At 39.9% G+C, this 25,963-nt stretch overlaps 1 protein-coding gene across 1 annotated transcript in view; it reads right to left on the bottom strand.

Annotated features, from left to right (window-relative positions):
• Nucleotides 1-25,963, bottom strand: part of UBE2U (ubiquitin conjugating enzyme E2 U) — a 50,057-nt gene that overhangs the window by 22,905 nt on the left and 1,189 nt on the right. Inside the window, exons 2-7 of the mRNA XM_040978640.1 lie at nucleotides 25,069-25,150; nucleotides 22,706-22,798; nucleotides 22,252-22,349; nucleotides 19,343-19,463; nucleotides 10,934-10,982; nucleotides 1,835-1,923 (exon numbers count right to left, since the gene is read on the bottom strand). Coding sequence (XP_040834574.1) covers nucleotides 1,835-1,923; nucleotides 10,934-10,982; nucleotides 19,343-19,463; nucleotides 22,252-22,349; nucleotides 22,706-22,798; nucleotides 25,069-25,150 — 532 coding nt within the window. The remainder of the gene's footprint in view (nucleotides 1-1,834; nucleotides 1,924-10,933; nucleotides 10,983-19,342; nucleotides 19,464-22,251; nucleotides 22,350-22,705; nucleotides 22,799-25,068; nucleotides 25,151-25,963) is intronic.

A 25,963-nucleotide genomic window follows, 5' to 3' on the forward strand; every position in this document is an offset into this window, starting at 1 on the left:
CCTCTGGAACCTAAACACTTCATTCAGTGCTTCCCGGACATTTAGGAAGACAATGTGTAACACTCAATTACGAAGCTTTGAAAGGAAGTAAATATTCACACCCTCTAATATTGAAAATGACAGAATCCTTTATAGTGGTTTGAGTAGCAAAATTCTGTGCACTGTAAAGCAACTTAAAACACCTTTAACCATTCATTTATAAGGTTGATAATCTATAATCAGAAAATAATTAAAGACCAACTTCCTGAAAGAACATGTGATTTCTTAAAAGTTACTGATCTAAAATTGCTCTTTATAATATTTCTTAAGCCCAGTATTTTTTTTTCTGTAATTTGTGCCTTGAGACTAGGTAACGTTATTGCAATAGTAGAAAACGATCACGATGATGACATATAGTGAGACTCCAAATAATGGCAGTGTTCATGAGGATGCAGTAGAATGGAGACATTCTAAATGTTGAAGTGGAAGAAACTTAGGTTTAATGAGAGCGATCAACAGGTTTATGAAATATTCTGGATTAGTTGAAAAAATATGTAGCAATCTATCTACCATTAACAGAGAGGAACTAAAGCAGGAAGAATTGGGTTTGGGAACAAAATACTGGAGTTCCTTCAAGATGTCTTTAATACGAGTAAGGTGAGATGTCTAATGCACCTTGTAAATACGCACGTACAACCCAGAAAAGGACTAGGAATGTGGCTTTAGGAAAGGTTGGTATGCAGGTGTATGGAACACATGGCAGTGGAAAAAGTCTTCCAGAAAGACGGAGGAAGAGAAAGGAAAGAGGCAGAGAAGGGGAAAATAAAACTCACAACCACACGGTGTCCTCGAAGTCCAGGGGACAGTGGGAAGTGAGTTCAAATAAGAAAAGGACAACTGAATCTGGACACCAGCAGGATGCAGCAGCCCGGCTGAGGCGAAGTCCTCTCTTATTAAGTGTGTGCAACTGGACAACCTACTTGGGTTCAAACGATGCAACAGTACTCTAGAGAGTCAATGAAATGGGGCCAGAAAGTTGTCCAGCTCTCACGTTGCGTCCTTTGATTCCCAGTGTACAAGGCTGACATGATTCTTAGACTAGCATAATTGGGTAACCTTAGGTTCTTATGTTTACTTGCTGGATTTCCACCTAATACTTCATTTGGCTTATATAATAAGTATGTTTAAAATTAAAATCTTTCTTGGGCCTGGTGCGGTGGCGCAAGTGGTTAAGGTCCTCGCCTTGCACGCCTGGGATCTCATATGGGTGCCGGTTCTAGTCCCAGCAGCCCCACTTCCCATCCAGATCCCTGCCTGTGGCCTGGGAAAGCAGTCGAGGATGGCCCAAAGCTTTGGGACCCTGCACCCGCGTGGGAGACCTGGAGGAAGTTCCTGGCTCCTGGCTTCGGACCTGCATAGCATCGGCCGTTGCGCTCACTTGGGGAGTGAATCATCGGACGGAAGATCTTCCTCTCTGTCTCTCCTCCTCTCTGTATATCTGACTTTGTAATGGGGATAAAATAAATCTTAAAAAAAAAAAAAAGAATTAAAATGTTCTCATGAGCTCTGAGGTCATCTGTCTGGGGTGTAGGGAGGATAGCAAACCTCCTTAAGATGAAGAACACCTTTTATTCCTCCAAATGTCTTTCTTTCTGTGTTGTAAGTAGACTTCAGACTCTACAAAAGAGGAACTAAATTGATAGCTGTTAATGACCAATAGATAAAGCCAATAGGGAAGTTTATCACCCGTATCTAGCAGATACATATCAATTATCCTTTGAAAGAGGGACAAGCTGAGAATAATGTACAGATTGATATATTCCTAAGGACACAGGATAAGGCTAGATCATCTTACATGGAGTTCTGTAGAATGCTGAGGTTTTTGATGTAGCTATTCCAGACCATGTCTTGTGGTATTCATAAAATGAGATTGCTCTAATGGTTCTGAAAAATGGAAATAAACATCGCACAGTGAATAATTTGCAAATGTGTTTTTAAAAAGCCGTTTATCCAGGCAACATTTCAGATAACAGTATCTCATCACAATAAAGACTTGTGCAAATTTATACATGTAGATTTCTAAGAAATGGACATATCATTAATTTTATCCTAATGAATTGAAATTATAGAGAGAAGAATCTACCCAAAACATTTTCCAATAACAAATATAAACATATATCCATATATATATTATAAAACACACACATATTTAAGGCACCTGCCCATGCTCCCTAGCATTACAAAAGAATGTTAAACAAAGCATTATACCTATAAATGCTCTCCCAGTAGTTTCCTTGATCTATTCTCACACATTTTAGTGAAATCACCTTTGTTCCCTTCTTACTTTTAGGAGAAAATAAAAAGCACTAGAGTTGAGATGAGTTTCATTTTTACACCAGATCGAGCCACTTGCAAAGAGAGGGGAAAAAGATCTGTTCTTCGAAAACTTCTACCAATACATTTCTTTCCCTGTGCTGGCATTAGTATGTCCTCAAGGGAGCGCAAACATCATTAAAAAGTAGTAAATGGAAGCAATGAAGCAGCCTTTCAAATAACTGAATTTTTCTGTTTTTTCTCTACGAAATTTTTTTTTTTAACAAAGAGATTCTTAACACTCCATAAACAGAACATTCCTTGTGGTTGCTTTTTTTAAAGATTTATTGGAAAATCAGATATACAAAGAGGAGGAGAAGCTTGTGGCTGTTCTGAGACACGTGGTATCATCACTGAACTGGCTCAAACTGAAGGGCAACACCAAATGTGCTCTGCAGTAGGCTTGTGTTCCAGCTTCGGTTCCCAGCTCCTTGCAAGAAGCAGCAACTTTCCAGTCAGAACAAGTGTGTTGGCCCTAATTTTTCCAGGCAGATTGTAGGTCCCTCAAAGTAAATATTTGACCCAGTTTTGAATGTCTTGGGGCAATATCTAAACGTGTTAGTGCATTTATTTATTTAAATAACAATACAGACACCTAATGTTAAGACTTAATACTTTTCAAATGTGTTATTGCTTTTGCAATCACACTTAAGTAGAAATCTGAGACTAGGTGAAGATAAATTAATCATGGTTATTATTGCTTCCAGAGCCGCATGCCATGCTTTCCACTACTAAATGATATACTAAACTAACATTAATTTGCCAATGAAATGTTTCACCATTTGGCAACGGAGGTAACCAAATGAAAGGCTGCATTATATCTCCTGCACGAAAAAGCTTGTGATCAATTTGCTGTCACAGGTCGTTTAGCAGACAACAATGACCCAAGAGGAAGGAAACTGTCAACACACTGTCTCGTGAAAAAAAATACACCATCTTCAGGCACAATCGTCTCCATTGTTTTTTGTCTGTTTGACGAAGACCTGTGACCCCTTTCCCTTCCCAAGGGTGTCCTGTTCAATTTCAAACTGTTAGCCTTCAGGGGCTTTCTTCCCCTCCCCCCCCAGAATAATTAAAAATATTACCCTAAAAGGTAGAACTTTAGTATAGGTTGAATATACAAAGCACAATGTCTGAAACATTTGAGGATATTCGTATATTCAATTCTATAAAGGAAACAGCCCTTTTAAAGTGAGAGGCCAGTGAGTATATTTTTCTATTATTCAGATAAACTAAGTTTATATGGATGTATGCAGTATAAAAAAAATACATGAGCATACAGTTTCAACCAATAACAGGAACTTATTCAGTTTTATCCTTGACAGCATGAATATAAATAAGTAGAAGACACAATTTTAAACTGAACATTAAAGCCTATTTTCCTATTGGGAAAATAAGATACATACCAAGGCTGGTGAGTAGAAAGGCTTTCTATATTAGCACAATAAAGCCTTACAGGTTTAACACAGATGTTTAGAGAATATAATAACAGATAGTTCTTTGGCAGGGGCAATAAGAGGAGAGGCTGAGGGGGCTAAATGTAGCTATGTTTTGAAGCCATCAGTGAGAGAGCCACTTGAGATTTGGGTCTGGAAGAAAGGAAGCAAACAGAATTAGCAGCAGTTTGGATGGGAAAGAGAAGGGATGTGCCTGCTTAGATACACAATGTTGGGAGAAAACATGATAACACTAAGGACTTTGATTAAAGTGGAGAGTTCAAGTTTATAGGCATTGGATTTCCAAGTGGGCAATGGCTCAAATTTAGGCAGAATATAGACTAAAATTTGTTTTTTTTCTGATTCGTTAGGTAAGGAAGAGTCATCTGTCATTTCTGAACAAGGCAATTATGAAGTCGGTGTTTGAGCAAGGGTGTTCTTTGGGAATACTATGCAGGATAGAGTCAATAAAGGAATTTAAATGTAGGAGACCAGACAGGAAACAAATGCAGCAATGTAAGTGTGAGAATCTGAGAGCTCATGGTACGGTGGGTGCAGACTTACAAAAGGGAAGGGAAGACTCTAAGCCAACGCTAAAGAACTGACTCCAGCAATTGTCTGGCAGGGTATGAAAGGTGTAGGACTGTTACAATGGAATATTCTTCTAAAGCCCAGAAGATTAGTTTTGCTATTGAGAGAAAGCATCAAACAAAACTGAAATAAAATATGAGTTTAATTTTAGATAGGGGTTTTAGGTGATGGAAGGACAGGCAAGTCAAAATGACTTTTCAGAGTGTGACTGAGAAATTGGGACTGGAAATAGGAGACCTGGGTCAAATCAACATACAGATCGATAGACGATGCCTTTGGGGGATGGGGGAAAGCCTCTGAAAGAGCAAGTTTTCAGAAAGTAGAGAGCAGAAACCAATCCAGAGTTAAGGGGACCAATGATAGAAAAGGTTCATTGAAGAAAGAGGAACAGCATGGTGGCAGTGTTTCATGGAAGTAAAGTCAAGCCACAACCAAAGTCTAACAATGGAATTCCTAAATACATCTCTGCATGGAATTTTCTTCTCCATCATCATCTAGCTGTGGTGTCACAGCTGAATGCCAAGCCAGGAATCAATTAGCATGGCTGACAACGTTCTGGCTTTGCTGTAAACTGATCATGCGACTCTAGGTAAGGTGCCTATCTTTTTCCAAGTGGTTGTTGTAAGTATTCAATGAAATCCTGCATCAGAAGAGCCAGGTTTAGGGCCCCTTCAGCAGTCACCATCAGCTGATCTCGGTTGCCTTTGGCAGCTACTTCATTTTTTCTCCCTTGCTAAATAGTTTCTTGAGTATTTTTCCTACCTCAGAGTTTCCAGTTGGTTATCCTAACACTTCAGGATGAAGTCTAAATATTTTAAACAGAAACCAGGCTCTTTATCATCTGCACACTTCCTACCCTATCTTCTACTTCTCCCCACAACCATGTATTTCCCACCAATCCCAAATATGCCATATAAATACACTTCTGTTACTGTGCAAGTCGTTCTTTTTACAGACTGCTTCTCCCTCTGCACTTGTCAAACACTTTCTCATCAAGCTTTGGGTTTTGTACAAATCCTTCGTATCTAAAGATTGTGGCGTGCACACTGATTGCCTGCTCCATGCCTGTCTCCATTTTCCTCCATTTTTCCTCCAATGCTCTGCTGGGATTGGTTCTAAATCAGAGCCTGATGGCTTCCGGGTTATGTGAACAAGGTGCCTATTTCAAGGATAGGAACTTGATCTATAAAAATTCAATCAGAGTGAAGCTTTTTGAGGATTCAGCCACTAGTCTGGCATGATAGACTATAGGTTACTTTGGGAAGAACTTACATAAACCATGAACATTAGATGTCTTTCTCTGCTTCCTTTGATTTAAAATATTTTTTCAAAATGCTTTGTAACTTTTAGTATAAATGTCTCATGGATCCCTTTGCTACATTTTTATGCTGACATAAGTGATATTTATAAATTTGATTTTTCTATTTGTAGGTTTGAGTACATAAAAATACAGTTGATTTGATAATATTCATGTTAAATCTGAAGTCCTTGCTAAATTCATTTTTTAATTTTCAAGTTTAATTGTTCATTTGGATTGTACTATGTATATGATTTTGTTGTCTGTCATAATGAGATGGCTAATTTTAGGTGACAATTGACTTCATTAAAAAATATCAAATAATATTTTAAAAAAAGATTTTGGGGAGGTGTGTTTGTGTGGGCATTCCCAAGACAGGTTAGATGGATGGGAAGACCCAGTCTCAATGTGCGTGCACACTGGCAGTTGGCTAGAGATCTGGAGACACCGAGCACAGAAGGTGAATTTGTGCCTCACTCCGAGGGCATGGGCACACTCTGTTACTGCTGTGGATGTCAATTTCTGCCATTTGGACTTGTATACACCAGAGGCTCCCTGGGATGACACTTAAGTGTAAGTCTCCCACCACAAGTTACACTCTGGGCTTCTTGTTCCTGGGTCCCTGGCACATGGGCTATGTTTCACTGCCATAATGCCAGGGTCTCCAACCTGCTCATGTGCTACTATAAACCTTCTCAGGCATCAGGGTTTGTTAAATCTTGTGAGTTTTTTGTAAATTACTTATTTGTTCATTAATCCATTCATTTTCAAAGGCAGAGTTTCAGGGAGAAAGAGAGACAAATCTTCCATCTGCTGGTTCACTTCCCCAAATGGCTGCAAGAGTCAGGGAGAGACCAGGCCCACACCAAGCTCCTGGAACTCCTTCTGGGTTTCCATATGTTTGGTAGAGCCCAAGCAGTTGAACCAACTTCTGTTGCTTTTGCAAGTGCATTAGCAGGTTGCTGGATTTGAAGAGGAGCAATTGGGACTTGAACTGACATTCCTATGAGATGTTGGTATAGCGGGCAGCAGCTAACCTGACTGTACTACAATGCCAGGCCCTCAGCTATATAATTGAATGAGCCATTCACCCTAATAAATGCCCCTTCATGTACCTGTATATGTATCCCATGGATTATGCTTTCTAGAGAACCTTGGTTAATACAGGGAGTGAAAAAAACTCACAGTAGTGTCATCTTATCTGTGGTGTTGCTTCAGTTGCCTATATTCAGTCATGGTCTGAAAGTCTTAAGAGGAAGCTTCCAGAAATAAATAATCTCCGAGTTTTAAATCGTTTGCTGTTCTAAGCAGTTTAATGAACACCTCTGATTTTCTGCCCCATGCTATCTAAGTTGTGAATCATCCCTCTGTAGAGGATGCCCACACTGTACATGCCACTAGCAGCTGTCTTAGTTCTCAGATCAAATGTAGCATCCAGTCAGTATGTGAAACCCTAACGCTACACCACAATGCACAATGCCCACAGTGCACACCTCACTTTATGTCATCAAGTAGGCATTGCATCCTTTCATATCACACAAAGAATGAGCATAGCATTTTTGGAGTTGAGACAGATATCACATTCACATAACTTTTACTACAGTGTATTAGTATAATTGTTCTCTTTCTTCAGCAATAGTTATTATTCATCTCTTACCTTGCTTAATTTATAAATTACACTTTGCAGAAGGCGTTGAATTTGTAGGTTAAAAAACATAGCATTATATATACACAGGGTGGGGGTATTAGCTGTGGTTCCAGGCATCTGCTGGAGTATTGGAACATACTCTTGCAAAAACCCTTGCAAAAAAGGCAGGACTCCTGCATTTAATATTGTGACCACTCATGTCTCATTTTCCTCTGCCAACTGTGTAACAACCAATCGTAGTCTCCCTTTCTCCCTTTGGCTCTGTATCTCAGCTACGTTACTGATTCATTTCCTCTAAATGACAAGATGTCACAATGCCTTGCTCTGGGCCAGAAATGGGAAATATGGTCTGTCATCTTCCATGCTTTAGAATATACCGTGTTCTATCGGTAAGTTCTACTCAGCCTTTATAACTCACCAGAGGGGTCACCTCCTCTTGCAAGCTGGACCTAACATGGCCCCCCGCCCTGTCACTCCTACCAAGCCAAACTAAGATATTCCTTCCTCCATGCTGCCCCCATATCCTGATCTTGTGTCCGTCATTCAATTATGTCTATATTGTATTATGTGATACAACAATAAACAGGCACAGTTCAATAAAACATTGGTGGATTGTATTTAAAACAAGATAACTTGGTGAAAAGTGAAACCTTTTGAAAAGAGCCTAGAAAAAAAACAAAGTCCCAAAGGAGGCTGTTTCTGCTCAATAGGACTCATTTTAAGTATGAATCATTCTGTCCTGAGCATTGCTTCCCTAGCCCTGACTTTGATATCACCCTGTGGCCACCAGCAGCATCCTCCAGGCGCTTGCTGGGTTGGCCCTGGGGGCCTGACAGCTCCACTGCTTGCACTGTCTTCCCTTCAGAGTAGGGTTTCCAACACTCCAGGGTAAATATTGTGAGGTTAAGGGTTGTGCATTATTCAGGTGTATACATCCAACTCTGGGTCCTTCTGTCAGCTCCAGGCAGCATAGAACATATGCAGGATGAATACGCTTTCTTACATTTTTAAAAAGTTTATTTTTATTTGAAAGGTAGGTTTCACAGAAACAGAAGAGGGAGAGAGAGAGAGAGAGAGAGAGAGAGAGAGAGATCTTTCATCTGCTGGTTCACTTCTCCAAATGGCTGAGCTGAGCTAAAGTCAGAAACCAAGAGCTTCTTCCTGGTCTCCCATTTAGGGAAGAAGTCCAAGGACTTGAGCCATCATTCACTGGATGGATAAGCAGGCCATGAGCAGAGAGCTGAGTTGGAAATGGAGCAGCTGGGACACAAATTGGTGCCCACAGGGATGCCTGCACTGTGAGGCAGGGAATTAGCATGCTACATGACTGAGCTTCCCCCTAGTGAATGCATTTTAAATACATGAATGCCTAGTTGTTCTACAGGGACTAAAATCCAGCTTCACAGCTTGCAAGAGTATTGTATAGATCATGTGTAAATATTCTAGGAGACTAGTGTAAGCTCAAGTCACCTTCATGACTGGGCATCAGTGGATTCTCCCTAACTACATTCTACTCAGTTGACCAGACCTTGGCCAACTTTTATTAAGTCTTCAGGTAATAGAGTTTCATTCGCCTGGCTAGCCCTCTGGAATATATTTCTTACAGTCAGCCTATTTTTTTTTTTTTCAACTCATGAAGTAAAGCAAACTCAAGCAACAGACCAACACAGTGCTAACAGCACCATCACTCTTCTTGAATAGTTTAAAATAAGGAATGCACTGTTTGAAGACTAAAAGCTTAGGGCAGTTGTTGGTTTTCTGTTCCCCATATCAGAATGTCTGAGTTTGGATGCTGTTGAACTACTGACATAGTTTCTGCTGCTGCTGTTGTTGTTGTTGCTATATAAATTAAGCCATTTGCTACAGGCTGGCTATGTGTCAAATAATGCTGCCTCTGGTGCTTTCAATTCCTTCAGTCTACTGAATTCAGACTTTATCATGATGGCAGGAGTGATAGTGTGTCCAGACATCACTAGCTACAGTTTTTAAGCAGGAACCACAGTGCCAGATACCCCACAGCTCTTCTATCTTGATTTGTCCACAGAAGGAATATTGGCTGATTTCAATTTTCTTTACCGTTTTTCAAAGGGAAGCATCACAGTGGATCTAGTATTCCTGACATTCCTACCTTCTGTGTGCATTTAGTCAAACTGTCACCATGCAGGTCCAACCCAGAACGCCAGATCTGCTTGTGATGTCAGCATTCCTGCTGATGGGAACTCTGTGAGGTTGTGAATGATGGCTGAAGGATCTGAGTTCTTACCACCCATGTAGGAGATCTGGGTTGACTTCTGGGCTCCTTGTTTTATCCTTGGTCTAGTCCCAACTGTTACGGATGTTTGGGACATGAACCAGTGGATGAAAGATCTGTCTGCCTGCCTGTCTCTCTTTCAAATAAAATGAAAATGAATACATTTAAAAATTTTCAAAAATAGCATATGTTTCAAAAACAGTGAAAACCAAAAACTAGATATAGCTATTTAAGAACAAATTATCAGGTCACAAGTTAGAATTTCCAGATACACAACTATATACATGTCAGGGGTATGAAGTATCATTGCCACCTAGTATGAATGGCTTCAGTTGACGCTTACTCAAAACTTCTCAAGAGAAGTTGGGTTGGCACAGGTGAACCTCATAATTCAGACTTGACATTAGCACCACTCTTATCCTTAACTGGGTTCACACGATCTGCTGAAGCTGGGACCACCAAAGAGGCTCTGATCTGTTGTCGCTGCCTTACTTGTAAATGCTAATACTGCATCGCTGTGCACTGAAGATAATTAGATGACAAAGAGAACTTTTTTGATATTCTAGGGACAGTCATTTTTTTTCCAGGTAGAAGATGGAAACAGTGATACAACGGTAATAAATAGTGACCACCTGGTTAGTCCCAGAGTGACCAATGCAGCCAGTGCTTTGCCCCCTGTTGACATGTAAGGGACAGTACTGTCCTCTACTGAGTCCCAGACTAGCACTTTGTTCACTACACTCTGCTGTCTTCCTTCAATTTTTTGTTTCACAAACAGAAGCCAGTCAACTTTCCTAATTTTACTCATTCTCTATAGAGGACTTGTTGAAGAACCTGAACCGAAGCAAACGGTATTTCAACACACTTTTTATTTTCACGCATCAGACTGATTTCTCAGAATAAATTTGATGGAAATGCTTGAGCAACAAAATATCACAGAACCATATCTGAGCTGCTAGACTTCTGTTTTGCTCAGATATTCAAGGTTCAATGGATACCACATGCTCAGGTCATTTTCCAAAAGACGCAACGTTCACCATTGGCCTCCTAATCTTCTCCTGAGTGATTTATGATTTGTTACAGTTTGTGCTCATTCAATTGACAACACTTCTACCAAAGTGAATATAAAAGAAAAAACAAGTTTATATCATTACAATTCAATAGCTAAAGAAAATTCAGTAAATTTTTTCACATACTTTCTAAAAGCTTTTTAAAAAAAATATGTGAAGAGAAAAAGATACCTACTTCTTTTTCTGCTTTAAAAAAAATGGAAATCCAATGACAGAAAATGCAAAGAGTTTATGTTGAGAGCTCTTTGGTAAGTAAATTGACATAGAGCTATATCAGTAGACATTTACCTGGTAAGTTTCGGTGTGTATTGAGGTGGTTCCAGGTTATCACCTTTTGCTGTAAAGAAGAAAAGAAATAAAAACATCTTGGTTCACATGGGGAGTGAATATATAGTTTTATGTGCACTTTTCAATAAAATAACAAAAAATAAGATATAAAACCTCAAGGGCATCAAAGAAAGCTGACAAGAAAAACTTCCAAGATGGGCAGCAGATGTCAAGTGGTAACTGTGTTAAGCAGGCCTAACAGAAACTTGAAACCTAACAGTGTGTTGAGTGGAGGCGAGTAAGGAAGGGGCAGATCTGCACTTCAGAGCATGAGGCATAACCCAGGAACTGACAGTATTGGACACCTCTGAGAGCAAGGATGAGGTTGATCCCAAAGGTAGAACCTTGTTCGAGTATATGATCACCCTTGCTAAGATGGGAGGCAACATGTTTTTTGTTTGTTTAAAGATTTGTTTATTTTTATTGGAAAGCAGAGTTTACATAGGGAGAAAGAGAGCAGAAAGAAGGTGTTTCATTTGCTGGTTTATTCCCTAAATGGCCTCAATGGCCAGAGCCGAACTGATCTGAAGCTGGGAGCCAGGAGCTTGTTTCAGGTTCTTCATGTGACTGCAGGATTCTAAGGCCTTGGGCCTTGGAGGTCATAAGCAGGGGGATGAAAAGGAAGTGGAACAGCTGGGACACAAACTAGTGTCATATAGGATGCTGGCGCCACAAGGCAGAAGATGAGTGTGCTGAGCCACTGCACCAATCCCGGAAAGATGTTTTAATTCCTGGATCAACTGAGCCAGAGGTACGCAGGATGAAAGGTGCTGGGCACAAATAGGAGTGTGGAGGGCTGGCATGTGGCCAGCATTGGAGCCCAACAGGCTAACCTCCACTTGCGATGTCTGTACCCCATATGGATCTATGTGCTTGGTTTGAGTCCTGGTGCTCCATGTCCCTTTCAGTTACCAGCTAATGTGCCTGGGAAACAGCAGGTGGTAGCTCAAGAATTCCAGTCTCTGCTACACACATGGGATCAGGATGGAGTTCTGACTCCATTTGGGGAATCTCTATTTGGGGAAGATTCTCTCTCTCTTTCTCTCTCTATTTCTCTCTCTCTCTCTGTCATTTGCCTTCATTGCTGTTTTCCTTCTTTCTTTCTTTCTTTCTCTCTTTCTTTCTTTCTTTCTTTCTTTCTTTCTTTCTTTCTTTCTTCCTTTCTTCCTTTCTTCCTTTCTTCCTTTCTTCCTTTCAGAAGAAGATGAACAGGTGTATGGTAAGAGAAATGAATGAGAACAGGGAATAGATCCAATAAATCATATTGAACAGATTCTTCTCTTCCTTTGTCTAGGTCTCTGTATAAGTCTCTTACCTTCTCTCTCTCTCTGCCTTTCTCAACTGAAAAACTCAGGACAAATAGTCAAGTCTAACTAAATTACTGGGTTCTCACTGAATAATCTTAAATTGAAGCAAAGCCTTCAACAAGCCCAGTCTTGTATCAAGAACTTCCAGTATTTTTAATGGGAACTTATCATAACTCCATCATAAGAATGGACAATCATTAGACACTTGGGCAGGTTAGTTTGAAAGACAGTAATCCCAAGCCAATAAATCAGGAGAAAAATAGAAAGCAGAGACATATTTCTCTGGGAACCTTCTAGAATAGAGAACAAAAACCAAAGAGATGAATAACCATTTTTAAAAATCAGAGAATGTAATTAATAGATTCAACATCCAAATCATAGGAGGGGTTGGCATTATGACACAGTGGGCTAAGCTACTTTCTGCGATGCCCCCTTCCCATGTGAATACAAGTTCAAATCCCCGCTATTCCATTTCCAATCTAGTTTCCTGCTAATGTGCCCAGGAGAGCAGTGGAAGATGGCTTGGATGCTTAGGCACTGGCCATTCATGTGAGAGTTCTAGATGGAGTCCCAGGTTCATGGCTTTCAAGCCAAGTCCAACTCTATCCATTTCAGCCATTTGGTAAAGGAATTCATGGACAGAATGAGCCAATTGGTGGAAGATCTTGCTGCATCTGTCTTTCCCTCTCTTCCTGTGTTTTAAAAAAGAAAGAACAAACATATAAAAAACTAAATAGGAGATCTCTAAGACACAACAGAAAATAAAGGCGAAAGAAATCACGCAAGAGAATTTTCTAGAACTGAAAGACTAGAGTTAAAGATGTTAAGTTTATCAAATGCCCTGCACGATAAATTAGGGAAGAAGCACACCAATAACTATCATCAAGAAATTCAAGAGCTCTTGGGATAAAGAGAAGATTTTTAAAGCTTCCAGAAGAAGGAATAAATCACATGTGAAAAAGTGGACATCTGAATGAATTCAGACTGCTCAAAAGTGAATCTAGAAAGCAAAAAGTCATCAGATTCTTCCTTTTCTAGAAGAAAACTATTTCCAAACTAAAATACAACCGAACTTTGAGCACATGAGAGTAGAATAATCACATTTATTAGCAAGAAAGACCAAAAAACTATAGTTCTCATGGCCTAGGAAGCTCCTGGAAGCTGCACTCAACCAAATAAAGGAGCAAACCAACTGAGAGGGACACAGGCAGGAGCTCCAACCCAGGAGGCAGAGAAATGGGCCATTACAGTGCACCTGCCAGCTACCTGCAGAAAGAGAGGAGGGACACTTGGAAGTTGTCCCCATGGGGAATTGGAGGTGGAGCAGCTGGAACCTGAAGGAGCAGCCATATGGGATGCCACTATTGGAGATGAAAGCTTAAGCTACCATGCCACAGTGCCAGCTCCGTTCACTAAAAACTGTTATTTGCATCTCAAAATTTGCAAACTTATATTTCTTTGATAGAAAGTAGACACCATTTGGAGTTCAGATGTTATTCTAACTGGCTCAGTGGGAGAAAACAGGGGAAAATAAGGGATGTGACTGTAACAGACAGGTGTGTACACTACTGTCCTGAGAAACTCGTTTTCTACACCTCTTGATGTCTGTGACCAACAGCATATTTGCAACACCTCTGTAGTCACTGATTGTGGAGGAGGAAATTGAAGCTTGTGCTATTGAACAAGTCAGCAACGCCAAATGCCACTGGGCTACTTTCCCTTTTTATAATCACAAAGCTGATTTTCCAATGGTAAGGATACTCTTATACCTAACCCCAAAATATCCTCCCTTGATCTTAAAGAGAAAAGATACCACGGCATACAGTCCTGTGGATATCATTTGGTTGTAAGACCCTGGCAGGGACAAGATCCAGGGCTGAGAGCAGGCCTGGTAGAACTGTGGGCACTGCTCTGCTGGATTGCAGCTCCTGCTGGTGAGTGTAAGAACCAGGGCTAGGAAAGGCTGTTCAAAGCAGTAGCACCTGTTGGCATATGCGTGGTCTGGTTTGGGAGTGGGACGGGCTGAGCTAAGTTAGAGCATGCATGGGTGTACATAAGAGCCAGATGGGATGCGGGCTGGGCTGGGCTGCAGCACATGCTGGTACATGGGAAAGAAAACCAAGGCTGCAGGTGGGCCTCCAGGGTTTATGGGGGTTGTTCAGTGAGGCCGTGGTTCCTGCTGCTATGCATGAAGATAAGGCCAGTGGAAGGGCTGGGCTGGGCTGGGCTAGGCTGCAGCACCCACCAGTTCTTGTGAGAGATGGGACTTGGGACAGAACTGACCAGGCAGCTGCATTTGCCATAACTGTGATGATTGATGCTGGCAGACCGAACCTAACCCTGAGGTCACCTTGTGCAAGATTTTTTGGGGGATTCCTCAACTAGACCACTGGACTCAAACCTCAGCCAGTGCCTCATCAGAGGAGGAAAAGCAGAGCAGAATGGACCACTCTCCCAGCCAAGCTTTGCAGCATGTGTCTGGGTCTGTGGATGCACTAAAGTGGACCTGGTCAGCTAATAGACCTTAGAAACATTTTCTCAACTCTGGTGCAATGAAGCTGATGATGTCTCAGAACAATCAAAACCACTCAAGTAACGCCCTTGGAACACTCTTCCCCACATTGGGGTCTCTAAGGCATCATCAAATGACTCTACACCTGGGTGCTAACGTAATTTGATAGCAAGGAATGGCCCCCTCCCCTTCTGCCCTTTCAGACACAGGAGAAAAAATTGAAACGTTTGTCCCAACCACCTTCCTCCATACCTGGCCCTCCCCACCCTAACCCCGACCCACGTGGGCGTATCTATCAATTACATAAACCATCTTAAAAATAAAATTTTAAAAAGATAATTCAAAATTGCTCTCTAATGTTAATAAATATTCCAAAACTAGTGAAATAACAGGGACATGATTTGGAAAGGAATCAATTGCTTACTGCAGCCTATCCTAACTCTGGACAGACAAGGTTATATTTGCACAATCACTGGATTGTTTTGAAAGTATATAATGTTAATAAGTATTAAAATCTCCCTATGGCATCTGGGCAAGTGCTGTGGCATGATAGATTAAACTTCCACCTGCGCCGCCAGCATCCCATATTGATGCATGTTTCAGTCCTGGACGCTCCATTTTCCAAGCTCCTTGCTTGTAGCCTGGGAAAGCAGTGGAGGATGGCACAAAACTTACAGAACCCACACCTGTGTGGGAGACCCAGATGAAGCTCCTGACTCCTGGCTTTAGATCAGTGCAGTTCCAGCCATTGTGACCATTTGAGGAGTGAACCAGTGGATGGAAGATCTTTCTCTCTTCCCGCCCCTCCTGCTCTCTCCATAAAATCCACCTTTCAAATAAAAAGTAAACAAATCTTTAAATTTTTTTTCATTGCCACTTTGCATGTACTTTTCCAAGTACCTTCATATTTTAATAATTCCCCTATTCTTTAGTAATATGATTCTTCTGTCAGTTATTATAACTTGCTTAGGTAAATTTCTGAATCTTGGTAGTGTTTTCCTCCTTTATTTATCAAAAGCCGCAGGAATATACCTAACTAGAAAAGAAAATAATCACTTCATGCTTACTTATCATTATTCAATTTTATTATTTTTAGTGCCATTTATTTTCCTTCAGTTAAACCTTTTTTGGAGTTATATGAACCTTAAGTTTTAAAATATCAAAGGAACCGTGGTAAATAGAGATAAACATTATTTGACCGCATAACCACACAGAAGTGAAAATTCACAAGGATGAACTAAAGAAGAAAAAAAAAATGATGTAGTACCTACAGAATCTGCAAGAAACCGGAAATGAACACTACTCAGGATCTAGAAGACAAACAGTCGCTATGCATTACCTCCTTCCAGTCTTTCCAAGTTTCTATAAACTAACTTGGAAAATACTTGAAAGTTCCCAATGTGTAACTCCTGACATCAGGCAAGATGCTACTTAACAACAGCCTTGAAAAACAGTCATCTGTCCATAATGAAAAAAAGTACTAGTGGTAAATGATTCTTAAAATGACACAGGTGGCATGGTGGGTTAGACCTCAACCTGCCATGCTGGTCATTCCATGTAAGTGCTGGTTCATGTCAAGGAGGTTCCACTTCCCGTCTGGAAAAGCTGTGAAAAATAGCTCAAGTGAATGAGTCTCTGCCCCTACTACATAGGAGAGTTGGAAGAAGCTCTCGGCTCCTGGCTTTGGTCTGGCCCAGACCTGGCTCTGTGAACATTTGGCTAGCGAATTGGTGAGAGAGGTCTCTCTCTTTGTCTCTTCCTGGTCCAAAGCCTAGAGATAGGAGCCTCCTCCAGGTCTGCCCAGCAGGTGCAGGGTCCCAGGGCTTTCGGTCATCCTCCATTGCTTTTCCAGGCCACAAGCAGGGAGCTGGATGGGAAGTGTGGAAATTGGGACTTGGACCAGCATCCATATGGGATGCCAGGGCTTGCGGGTAGAGGATTAGCCAATTGAACCACCGTGCCAAACACATACATAATTTCTTTTTAATTAAAGAAGAATACTTCTAGTGATAGGAAGTTGACTACCTGCCAAGCCAGCCTTGTCCACTCTTTTAAGGAACATGAATTGTCAGAATAAGTCTTCCTCCTGTTTGGCCAGACCTGGATGGACTTTGCCACTGAGGATGCTACCAGTACAGAGGAATTTGCTTCCAGGAAATACCAGTCAGACATTCCCCTGACTGTGTAATTTGTTATCCAAACTGATCCACTGCAAAACAAGAGAGGGTACTAGAGACAATTATATCAGGGCTATCCCGGGAGCTGGGTTATGTGAGTGCTCTAAAAATAAGAGAGATAGAAATCAGACCACAAGGAAAGGAAGTTGACAGGATATGGGCAGGTCATTGGACCTCTACCAACTGGCTTCAATTCAGAGCTTCATGTCTTCTTATCAATACATCAAGCTAGGACCTAGCTGTTCAGTTTAGAAAATTATAACAGATGTTAGGAAAAAGTTTGGGGAATGAGAAGCATTTGCATATCTGCATGTGAAATACCAATCTTAGCCCATGTTAACAAAATTAATTCCAGACCACTAATTACGGAGCAAAATCACTAAGATATGTTTTGGCAGAAGGCAGGGCCATGCCTGCATACTCTAGACTACCATAGCTACAACACTGTTATGACCCAGGGGAGGAAGGACTGATTCATAGTTTTAATGTGACTCCTGCATTCGTTTTCTGGAACTACTAAGATGAAATAGTTTGTTTCTACTGGATTCTCTTCAATTATCGGAAGACAAACTTTATAGTTGCCCTTCATATTTTCTTCCATTAGCTAAATACACAGAGTTTTTTAGCCATAAGGAGAGGTGACACTCTATCCGAGTGCACTGGTATTTTAGATGAGTGCTCATCAAACCAGAGGCAGCTGAAAGTACCATGCAACACACATACACACACACACACACACACACACACACACACACACACACACACTCACACACATACTTGGACTTGGTTGAAGGGTACCTTCTATTAATGCCTTATCTTAAGCAAATAGCTCCCCCAAGAATGTTGTGATAAACTGAAGAGTCCTCTTTCATTCTGTCCTGTACTTTTTACTTCTCTGACTCTAAATGAGGGCCTTGACATTCATCCACGGAGCCTGGAGGCACAGGAACACCAGAAGACCAGATGGAAGCCAGCATTCTGTAGTTTCCTAGATGTGGCCTTAGGCTGATCACCTTAACCTTGACTTCCTCTCTGAGAAAGAAGCCATGAGGATCAGTTGATTATAAGCTTAGGGAAGTACCAGGGAAACCAGAAGAACCATCTGGAGCTAAGCACAGGTTAATTTTTCACATTCACTCCTTTTGTACATTTTTATTTACTAACTCTAGTCAGACATTACCATGGGCTCTGAGGATATGGTACTAGCCTACAATGAAGGCCTATAGAAAGGTATAATTAACTGCCTTGTGTTTCACATTCACACAATTAATTATCTGCTTCAGTTTTGTGTTCCCTAACATTATGATAAAAACGCCTTCAATATATTTTCTGGCAGTCTATATTATAACATAAGAGTGAATTCTTGAGGTATTTTAGTAGAAATCTTTTCCCAAGTGTCTAAAATGATCAATTATTATTGGACACAGTTTTCCACAAGATCCACGAAGACATACAATACTACCATCTAATTAAGAGGGGGTGAATTTTCGGTGACGTTGTCACTTCTGGTATATAGGGAATTCTGTCTTCTGCAGCATGGCAAATCTTCCTCCACTAAGTCACAACTATCATTCTTTCCCTGATGCCCTGGGCTACCACCCTCAGTCCAGCAAGATAGGGCAAACAAGCTGACACCTGTTTAATGTCTTATAGTTGTGGATGTTTCACTAACGTTACTGAACACACTTAGTGAAAACTGTCCAAGTGCTATGTGCTGTGTGGCTTCCTTCCTGGGTGCTGTGGTGATCTGGGCAGCTATTCCATTAGTATGAGGGCAAAGGAGGAGACTGGAAAGGAGCGGAGGGTGATGCCTACCTGTGGAGGGCAGAGAAAGGACTGACTTCACTTCGATTTTCTTCTCATCTCCCTTCCGCAAGGAAAACCTGAACTCTATTGCACATAATTCTTTTTGCAGAAAATTCTCGAATAGGTCCAATGGATTATAAGCAGCTGCCTGGAACACCAGCATCCCACACCAGAGTGGGATTCTAGTTTCAGCTACTCCACCTCCAACCCAGCTTTCTGAAAACAGGCCTGAGAAAGTAGCAGGTGATGACCCAAGTACTTGAGTTAAAGTCGAATGTCACATCTTTGTGGTATGTAGATTAGTTTCAATGAGCACCAACACCACCAGAGTATTTAAAGATAATAAATGAGCTTAAGTTCTTCATTGATCTTCAAAAAAAAAAAAAAGGAATTGGTTTGACAAAGAGTTTTAGTAGAAGGGCACTTACCATCATTTATTTACTGAAAATGGACGTATTAAATATTTACTGTATTCTATAACAATTTTATTTTCAGAATTATTTCCCTGCCATGCGTATTTAATGAACAATGGATGATTAACAAACAGCAATAAGTAGGCACTTCTTACGTTCTAATGGCTTGTGGAAAAGTCTTTGAAGTATAGTTCTGTACATTGATTCATCTTTAATCAGCATTTGGGCTGCTTCCAAATTCACTGGTTGTTCTAGTCCTGGATTAGAAAGCATAACCTATAGAAAGACACATGCGACACACAATCAGAGCTCAAGACAAGCCAATATAACGGCTTTCCACAAGTGTCTACTGGTGCTCCTACGTCCCACCTGGAGATAGACAAAAGGGAACACGAGACACAATCTTTACACTCAAAAAACTTCTGATTGGCCTTTGGTCTTACACTGTACATTCTCCCTGTCACATTCCTTCAAATTTATACAAATGCTGATTGGGTTTCCATGGAAAAGAAACTAAACACTAGGAAAGATTGCATTCAAGAAAAAAAAAAAAGCTTTTTAAGCTGATGCTACATTAGAATATAACCAAGCACATGTACTGAGTCAGTTGTTTCTTCCTGTTGCTATAATTAATTACACACATTTACCTGCTTAAAGCATAAAGGGCCAGTGTTGTGGCATAGCCGATTAAGCTGCTGCCTATGATGTGTCATCTCATCATAGGACTTGGATTCCTTAGCCTGCTCTTCCACTTTCAATCCAGTCACCTGCTAATCTGCTTTTAAAAGCAGTGGAGGAAGGCCCAAGTACTATGGTCCTTACACCTACATGGGAAACCCAGAAGGAGCTTTGGGTTCCTGGCTTCTGCGTGGCACAGCCTTGTCCATTGTGGCCAACTGGGAAGTTAACCAGTGGAGAGTAGGCACGTCCATCATGCAGAGACTTCTACTGGACACTACTGACATTCAAACAATCATTGAATAGCTATTAAAATGGGCCTGGTGTGGTAGCCTAGTGGCTAATGTCCTCAGTTTGCACATGATAGGATCCCACTTCTAATCCTGGGGGTCTCACTTCGCATCCAACTTCGGACCTGTGGCTTGGGAAAGAAGTAGAGGACGGCCCAAAGCCTTGGGACCCTGCACTCGTGTGGGAGACCCAGAAGAAACTCCTAGCTCCTGATTTCAGATTGGTACAGCTCTGGTCGTTATGGACACTTGGGGAGTGAATCATCGGACAGAAGATCTTTCTTTCTGTCCCTCCTCCTCTCTGTATATCTGACTTTTCAGTTAAAAAAAATTGTATATATATATATATATATATTTACATGTAAACATATATATGTATTCAGAAATTTCACCAGTGTATTCTGGGTTATCCTGAATCATTCTATTTTGAGAACATTTGTCATTTTTAGTTTAGGCAGAAATAAGATCTATCACAGTTGGAAGAAATTTAAAAAGTGAACCCCATTATCTATATTCCATACTCCCTTCCTTAACAGTTTTACTCAATAGATTTTCTTAGAACACAGTTCCGCACAGGTGGATGCTGTATACATACAGCAGGAATGAACTCAATATTGAAACTTTCAAAAGAATTTATATTTTGCTCAGTACACTGCTGACTAATCAGAAAATAGATCATTATTTTATTTATTTTCAAAACTAAGCAACAACACAAATGGGAAAGCAGTAGAGGAAGGCCCAAAGTGTTGGGACCCTACACCAATGTGGGAGGCACAAAAGAGGCTTCTGACTCCTGGCTTCTGATCAACTCTTTTTCTGCTACTGTGACCACTTGGGGAGTGAACCAGGAGACAGAAGATCTTTCTGTCTGTCTCTCCTCCTCTGTAAATCTGCCTTTGCAATAAAATAAATAAATCTTTAAACAAATGAGTCTGACTTCCGTAACTTCTATGAAGCAGCTTCAAAAAGATCATCAAAAATGTGCAGTGTTACATCTTATCTTGGGAAAATGTCAATGAAGACAAAATATTTTATCCTCCAAGTGGTCCTGTTATTAAAAATTTGATAGTTTACATTCATGTATTATTAGTAATAAATTGATTGACTGAAATAGTCTGTTCCAGCATTGACTAAGAAAGGAGGGGCTTCAAGGGTCAAGAATAACAAAATCTTGAGTAGACTACTAAAAACCCTGGACCCGGGGAGATAAAGATGGTATTTGGGAGACAGGCATCGGAGGAAAGGAGAAAGTTACTGGTTTAATTGTTCACTATGTTTGATGTGAACATGTAAGAGAAAGTAGCTAGCATAGAGACCAAGGATAAAGCCAAACATTTTCAAGGTTCAGGAACGAGCAAAGATCTGGAAAGCCTGTTTGATATCAGGAAGTGAAGTCAGAAAAATCTAAGGCTTTATTTCTAGAATTGAAACCAGCCTCACAAAACCTTTTTTTTTTTGTATTTGTATTTTGTATTTGTATTTTTTTATGTATTCAGTTGTAAATCGCCTTAACTCTCAATTTATTTTAAAATAAGTCTTTTAAATTCAAATTTCACTTTAAAAAATTATTTATCTTATTTTCCATTACACAGTTTTGTAGGTATAGGGATTCCTACCTTTGCCTCCCCGACTCCCCGCTCACACGCTGCTGCCCACATGCACCATGGCACTGCAGGTGTAGACAAAGGCACAATCTAGCATCATAGTATCGAGGTCTACTTAAGTGTTTCATGGGGAGTGCTCCCTTTATTTAGGAGTAGAAATGTATACTGCAAGGTATCTTCACTTCCAGGTATGCTAACTTCCAATTCATCTATGAAAATCTCTCTCTCTACATATATATATATCTATATATATATCTCTACATATATATGTATATGTGTAGAGAAATAGATACAGATTAGATATAGATATATAGATATAGATATATAGATAGATATATACTTGTTCAGTTCACAAACTTGACATAGACATAGATTTAGATAATTTGCTCAAGTTCTGTCAACAGTTGAATATGCTTTGTATATTTTAATTTTTGTTTTGTGTGACTGAAGCATTAAATGCATTGAAGAGAGCATTGCAAGTACTCTTCTTACCTGTAGGCTAAGTAGGATGCTGCTCAGTGTGTAACTTGTATCCCATTTATCAGGGTTGTCCAATAACTCTATACATGGTTGACCGGAACAGGGGTCTACTGTATTAAAACAATATGTAAATATTGATACATATGATGAAAATAGTTAAAATTCATGAACATCAAAATGATAAATCCACATTATTTACTTTTTTTTTTTTTTACTTCTTCCCCTCTGCAATGAGAAACACCACAGCTGCCTCTAATCCTCACCTGTCCCTTGTCATTCTGACGGATAACATGAGGCCCCTGCTGTCTTCCCACCCTTCTTCTAGCAAGATGTGGCCAAGTGACTAAGTCTTAATCATGGGATATAAGCTTAAATGTGCAAATTCTGGATCATTTTCCCCTTAAACCCTTAAAGAGCCATTTAGACCTTTTATCTCCCCCTTTCCCCTTTCCCATTCATTCCTTACCATTTGGATGGAAGGGAATTGTCCTAAATTTCACAGTTGGAGGGACAAAGTTGTACTCTGGTGTAAAATATATTGTCAGTGGAAAGACTAATCCTACAAAACAGAAATAAATGTTTTTACTGAAGTACCACATTGTATTGATGAATTCTAATCTGATTAACACTGAAATATCTCCATTTAATTTAGCCCTCACTCCACAGCTCTATTTTTATTGTTTTTCAATCACTTTTTTTTAAGTGTAAGAATTCTCCAAAGTAATGGGCTACATTATGATATTTCTATACAAGTATACACTATGTGATATCCAATCAGGGTAAATACATTTAGTTCCTCAAATATTTAACATTTCTTTATGGTGAAAACATGTAAAATCCTGTATTTTTTAAAACTCAGATATGCTGTGCATTATCATAATTAACAGTCACCCTATTATGCAATAGAACACAGAACACCCGCACTTCTGCCTGCTATCTAGCTATAGCTTAGTACCTATTCAAGCTTTTTCAGTTCCTTTCCCGTGCCATTATTCTAGCCTCTGGCGGTCACTGTTACTCTTTTAACTTCTATGAGATCAACTTTTTAAGATTCTATCCATGAAAGAGATTATGCAGTATTTGCCTTTTGAATCCTGACTTATTTCCTTTAACACAATGACTTCAAATTCCATGATGTTGTCACAACTGACGATTTCACCGTTTTTAATGGTTAAATAGGATCCATATGTATATGACCCATATTTTCTTAATTCATCCTCAGTGGATAGACACTTGGGTTGCTCCAATTTCTTGGCCACGGTGAATAGTGCTGCAACAAACGTGGGCGTGCAGACAATTCTTCAATATTGTGGTTTCATTCTTCCGGGACATGTAACCAGTAACGGGATTGCTGGTCCTGTGGTAGTTCTGTTTCAGTTTTTGAAAGACCCACTGTACTGTTTTCTACAATGACATAATTGTAGAGAGTTGAAGTGCAGGCAATGTCTTTTCTCCCCATCTTGTCAGTAGTTATTCGGTTCTCTCTCTCTCTCTCAAATTCGTAGCAAGGTGATGCTTTATTGTAGTTTTGATTTGCATTTTCCCAATAATTAGAGATGCTAAGCATTTTTTTTTTTCTTCCCACAGGCTGCTGAGCCTCCAGTGGCTTTATTTTAAAATAAATCATGCAGTGCAGCAAATCTGCTGGGAAGACTCTTCACAGTCTAGTCACATTTTATCTTTAGCCTGTCACCTATCAATCCTTTCCAGTCACAACCTCCAGAACTTCCTACGTCCTTCATATGTCCCATACATACCTACTGAACTCAGACCCTGGTGTGCCCATTCTTTTCAAGCTTTTGTTCTGCTTTTTCCTGCCTAAATTGTTTTTTTCTTTTTTGAGATATTTATTTTTATTTGAAATAATGATTTTACAGATAGAGAAGGAAAGGCAGAGACAGAGGAAAGAGGTCTTCCATCTGCTGGTTTATTCCCCCAAATGGCCACAGTGACCAATACTGAGCTGATCTGAAGCCAGAAGCCAGGAGCTTCTTCCACGCCCCTCTCATGGGTTCAGGGGTCCAAGGACCTTGGTCATCTTCTGTTGGATTGGAAATGGAGCAGCTGGGACACGAACCAGTGCCCATATGGGCTTCTAGCACCCTATGGCAGAGAATTAATCTGCTGTCCCAGGCGCCAGTCTCTGCCTTAATGTCTTTCTCCTCTTCCTAAAATTTGCAAACAAGTACATCGTATGAGACTTGAATCAAATGTCCTCTTCTTGGGAAGTCTTTCCTGACACACAGGTAAGTTCACTAATCACTCTCTTGTTGCCATTCTGTTAGAAATCTTTGACAGCAGTTTCCCTCCCCTGCCCTACTCAGGGAATTCACGATGGAAATTGCACACAATCATTAGACTATAGAGTGACTTAATCTTCTTGAGAATTTGATTTGTAGAATTTAGAGTGAAATTCTTAGAGGAATAAATGGGAAGTCAGACTTTTTAAACCAATAGGAATTTGATAGCTAGTCTCTGATGTCTTAAAAAATGTAAGAAAATACTTCCAGTTAGTATGTTCTGTTGTGCCTGAATCGTAAAGATGTAGAAACATTAAGATGTAACATAAAGAAAAATGCAAGCTCAAAATGCCCATCTATACTGACAAACAGAAAAAAAAAGCATCATATGCCGAAATAAATATTGTGAATCATTTTAGAATTTTAGGGACTTGTCACAAACTCATAAGCAAATTCCTCTTTATTTGCACACTTGCTATGTATATAAAGAGGAATTCTAGAAAATCTATTCAATACAAACTTATTATAAAAAAATAAGGAAAATAAACTGTTGATGTTATACAGACTTTTAAAATAGGTTGCCACAAACCTTGCCACATTGAGTCCTGTAGACCTTCAATTATAGCTTCCCACTCCATTAGGTCTTCACTTATCGGAAAGGCATCAATACCCTTTAATTTAAAAGGATATTGAAGCATTAAAAATGATATTAAAATAAATAAATAACATTTTAAAAACATAAAAACCAAAGCATAGTTTAAAAAGATTAGTTGATAGAGTCTTTAAACTCAGATACCAGGCTACATTGAATTCCAAAACCTTCACACTTTTTCTTTCTTTTTGATTAATTTATTTATGTGATGATTTTGGAACTCCTATATATGTTATTACACAGAGGTTAAGATAGATTCAAGGAAATATGTGCAAGAGGAAGTTAAAAACAAGTTGTGTGGAAATTACAAGAGAGACTAGAAGATTGTTTAGCGTGTGATCTATATAGCTTTTGTGTAAATCAATTTTGAATTAGAAAACATGGAAATAGCTGGAAAATATTTATTTCTTCAAAGTTTTCTGAAAATTTTTATCTGTGTTTGAAAGGGATGGAGAAAGACAGAGGGTATAGATGGAGAAAGAGAGAACTTCCGTCTGGTTGACTGTGGTTCAACTCCAGAAATTCTCCCAGTGGAGCCCAGGGCTGCAACTGAATCCAGGTTTTTCTCCATGAATGAAAAGGACCCCAAATACTTGAGCCATTGATCCCCTGTTGCCTCCCAGGGTGTGCATTCTGAGGCAGCTGGAATCCAAAGTGGAGGGGGAAGTTGAATTCAGCACTGCAAGATGGAGCGTATGTATCTCAGGTGATAGCTTTATCCACTACACCAGATGCCCACATCTTCAAAGATTTTAAAGCCATGTGGATGATGCAGGAAGACATGATGACCACTTGCATCACAAAGTCATAATTACAACTGAATGAAAAAACT

This window comes from Ochotona curzoniae, unplaced genomic scaffold (genome assembly GCF_017591425.1).
Source record: "Ochotona curzoniae isolate NIBS_2020 unplaced genomic scaffold, NIBS_Ocur_1.0 contig_291, whole genome shotgun sequence".
NCBI lineage: Eukaryota > Metazoa > Chordata > Mammalia > Lagomorpha > Ochotonidae > Ochotona > Ochotona curzoniae.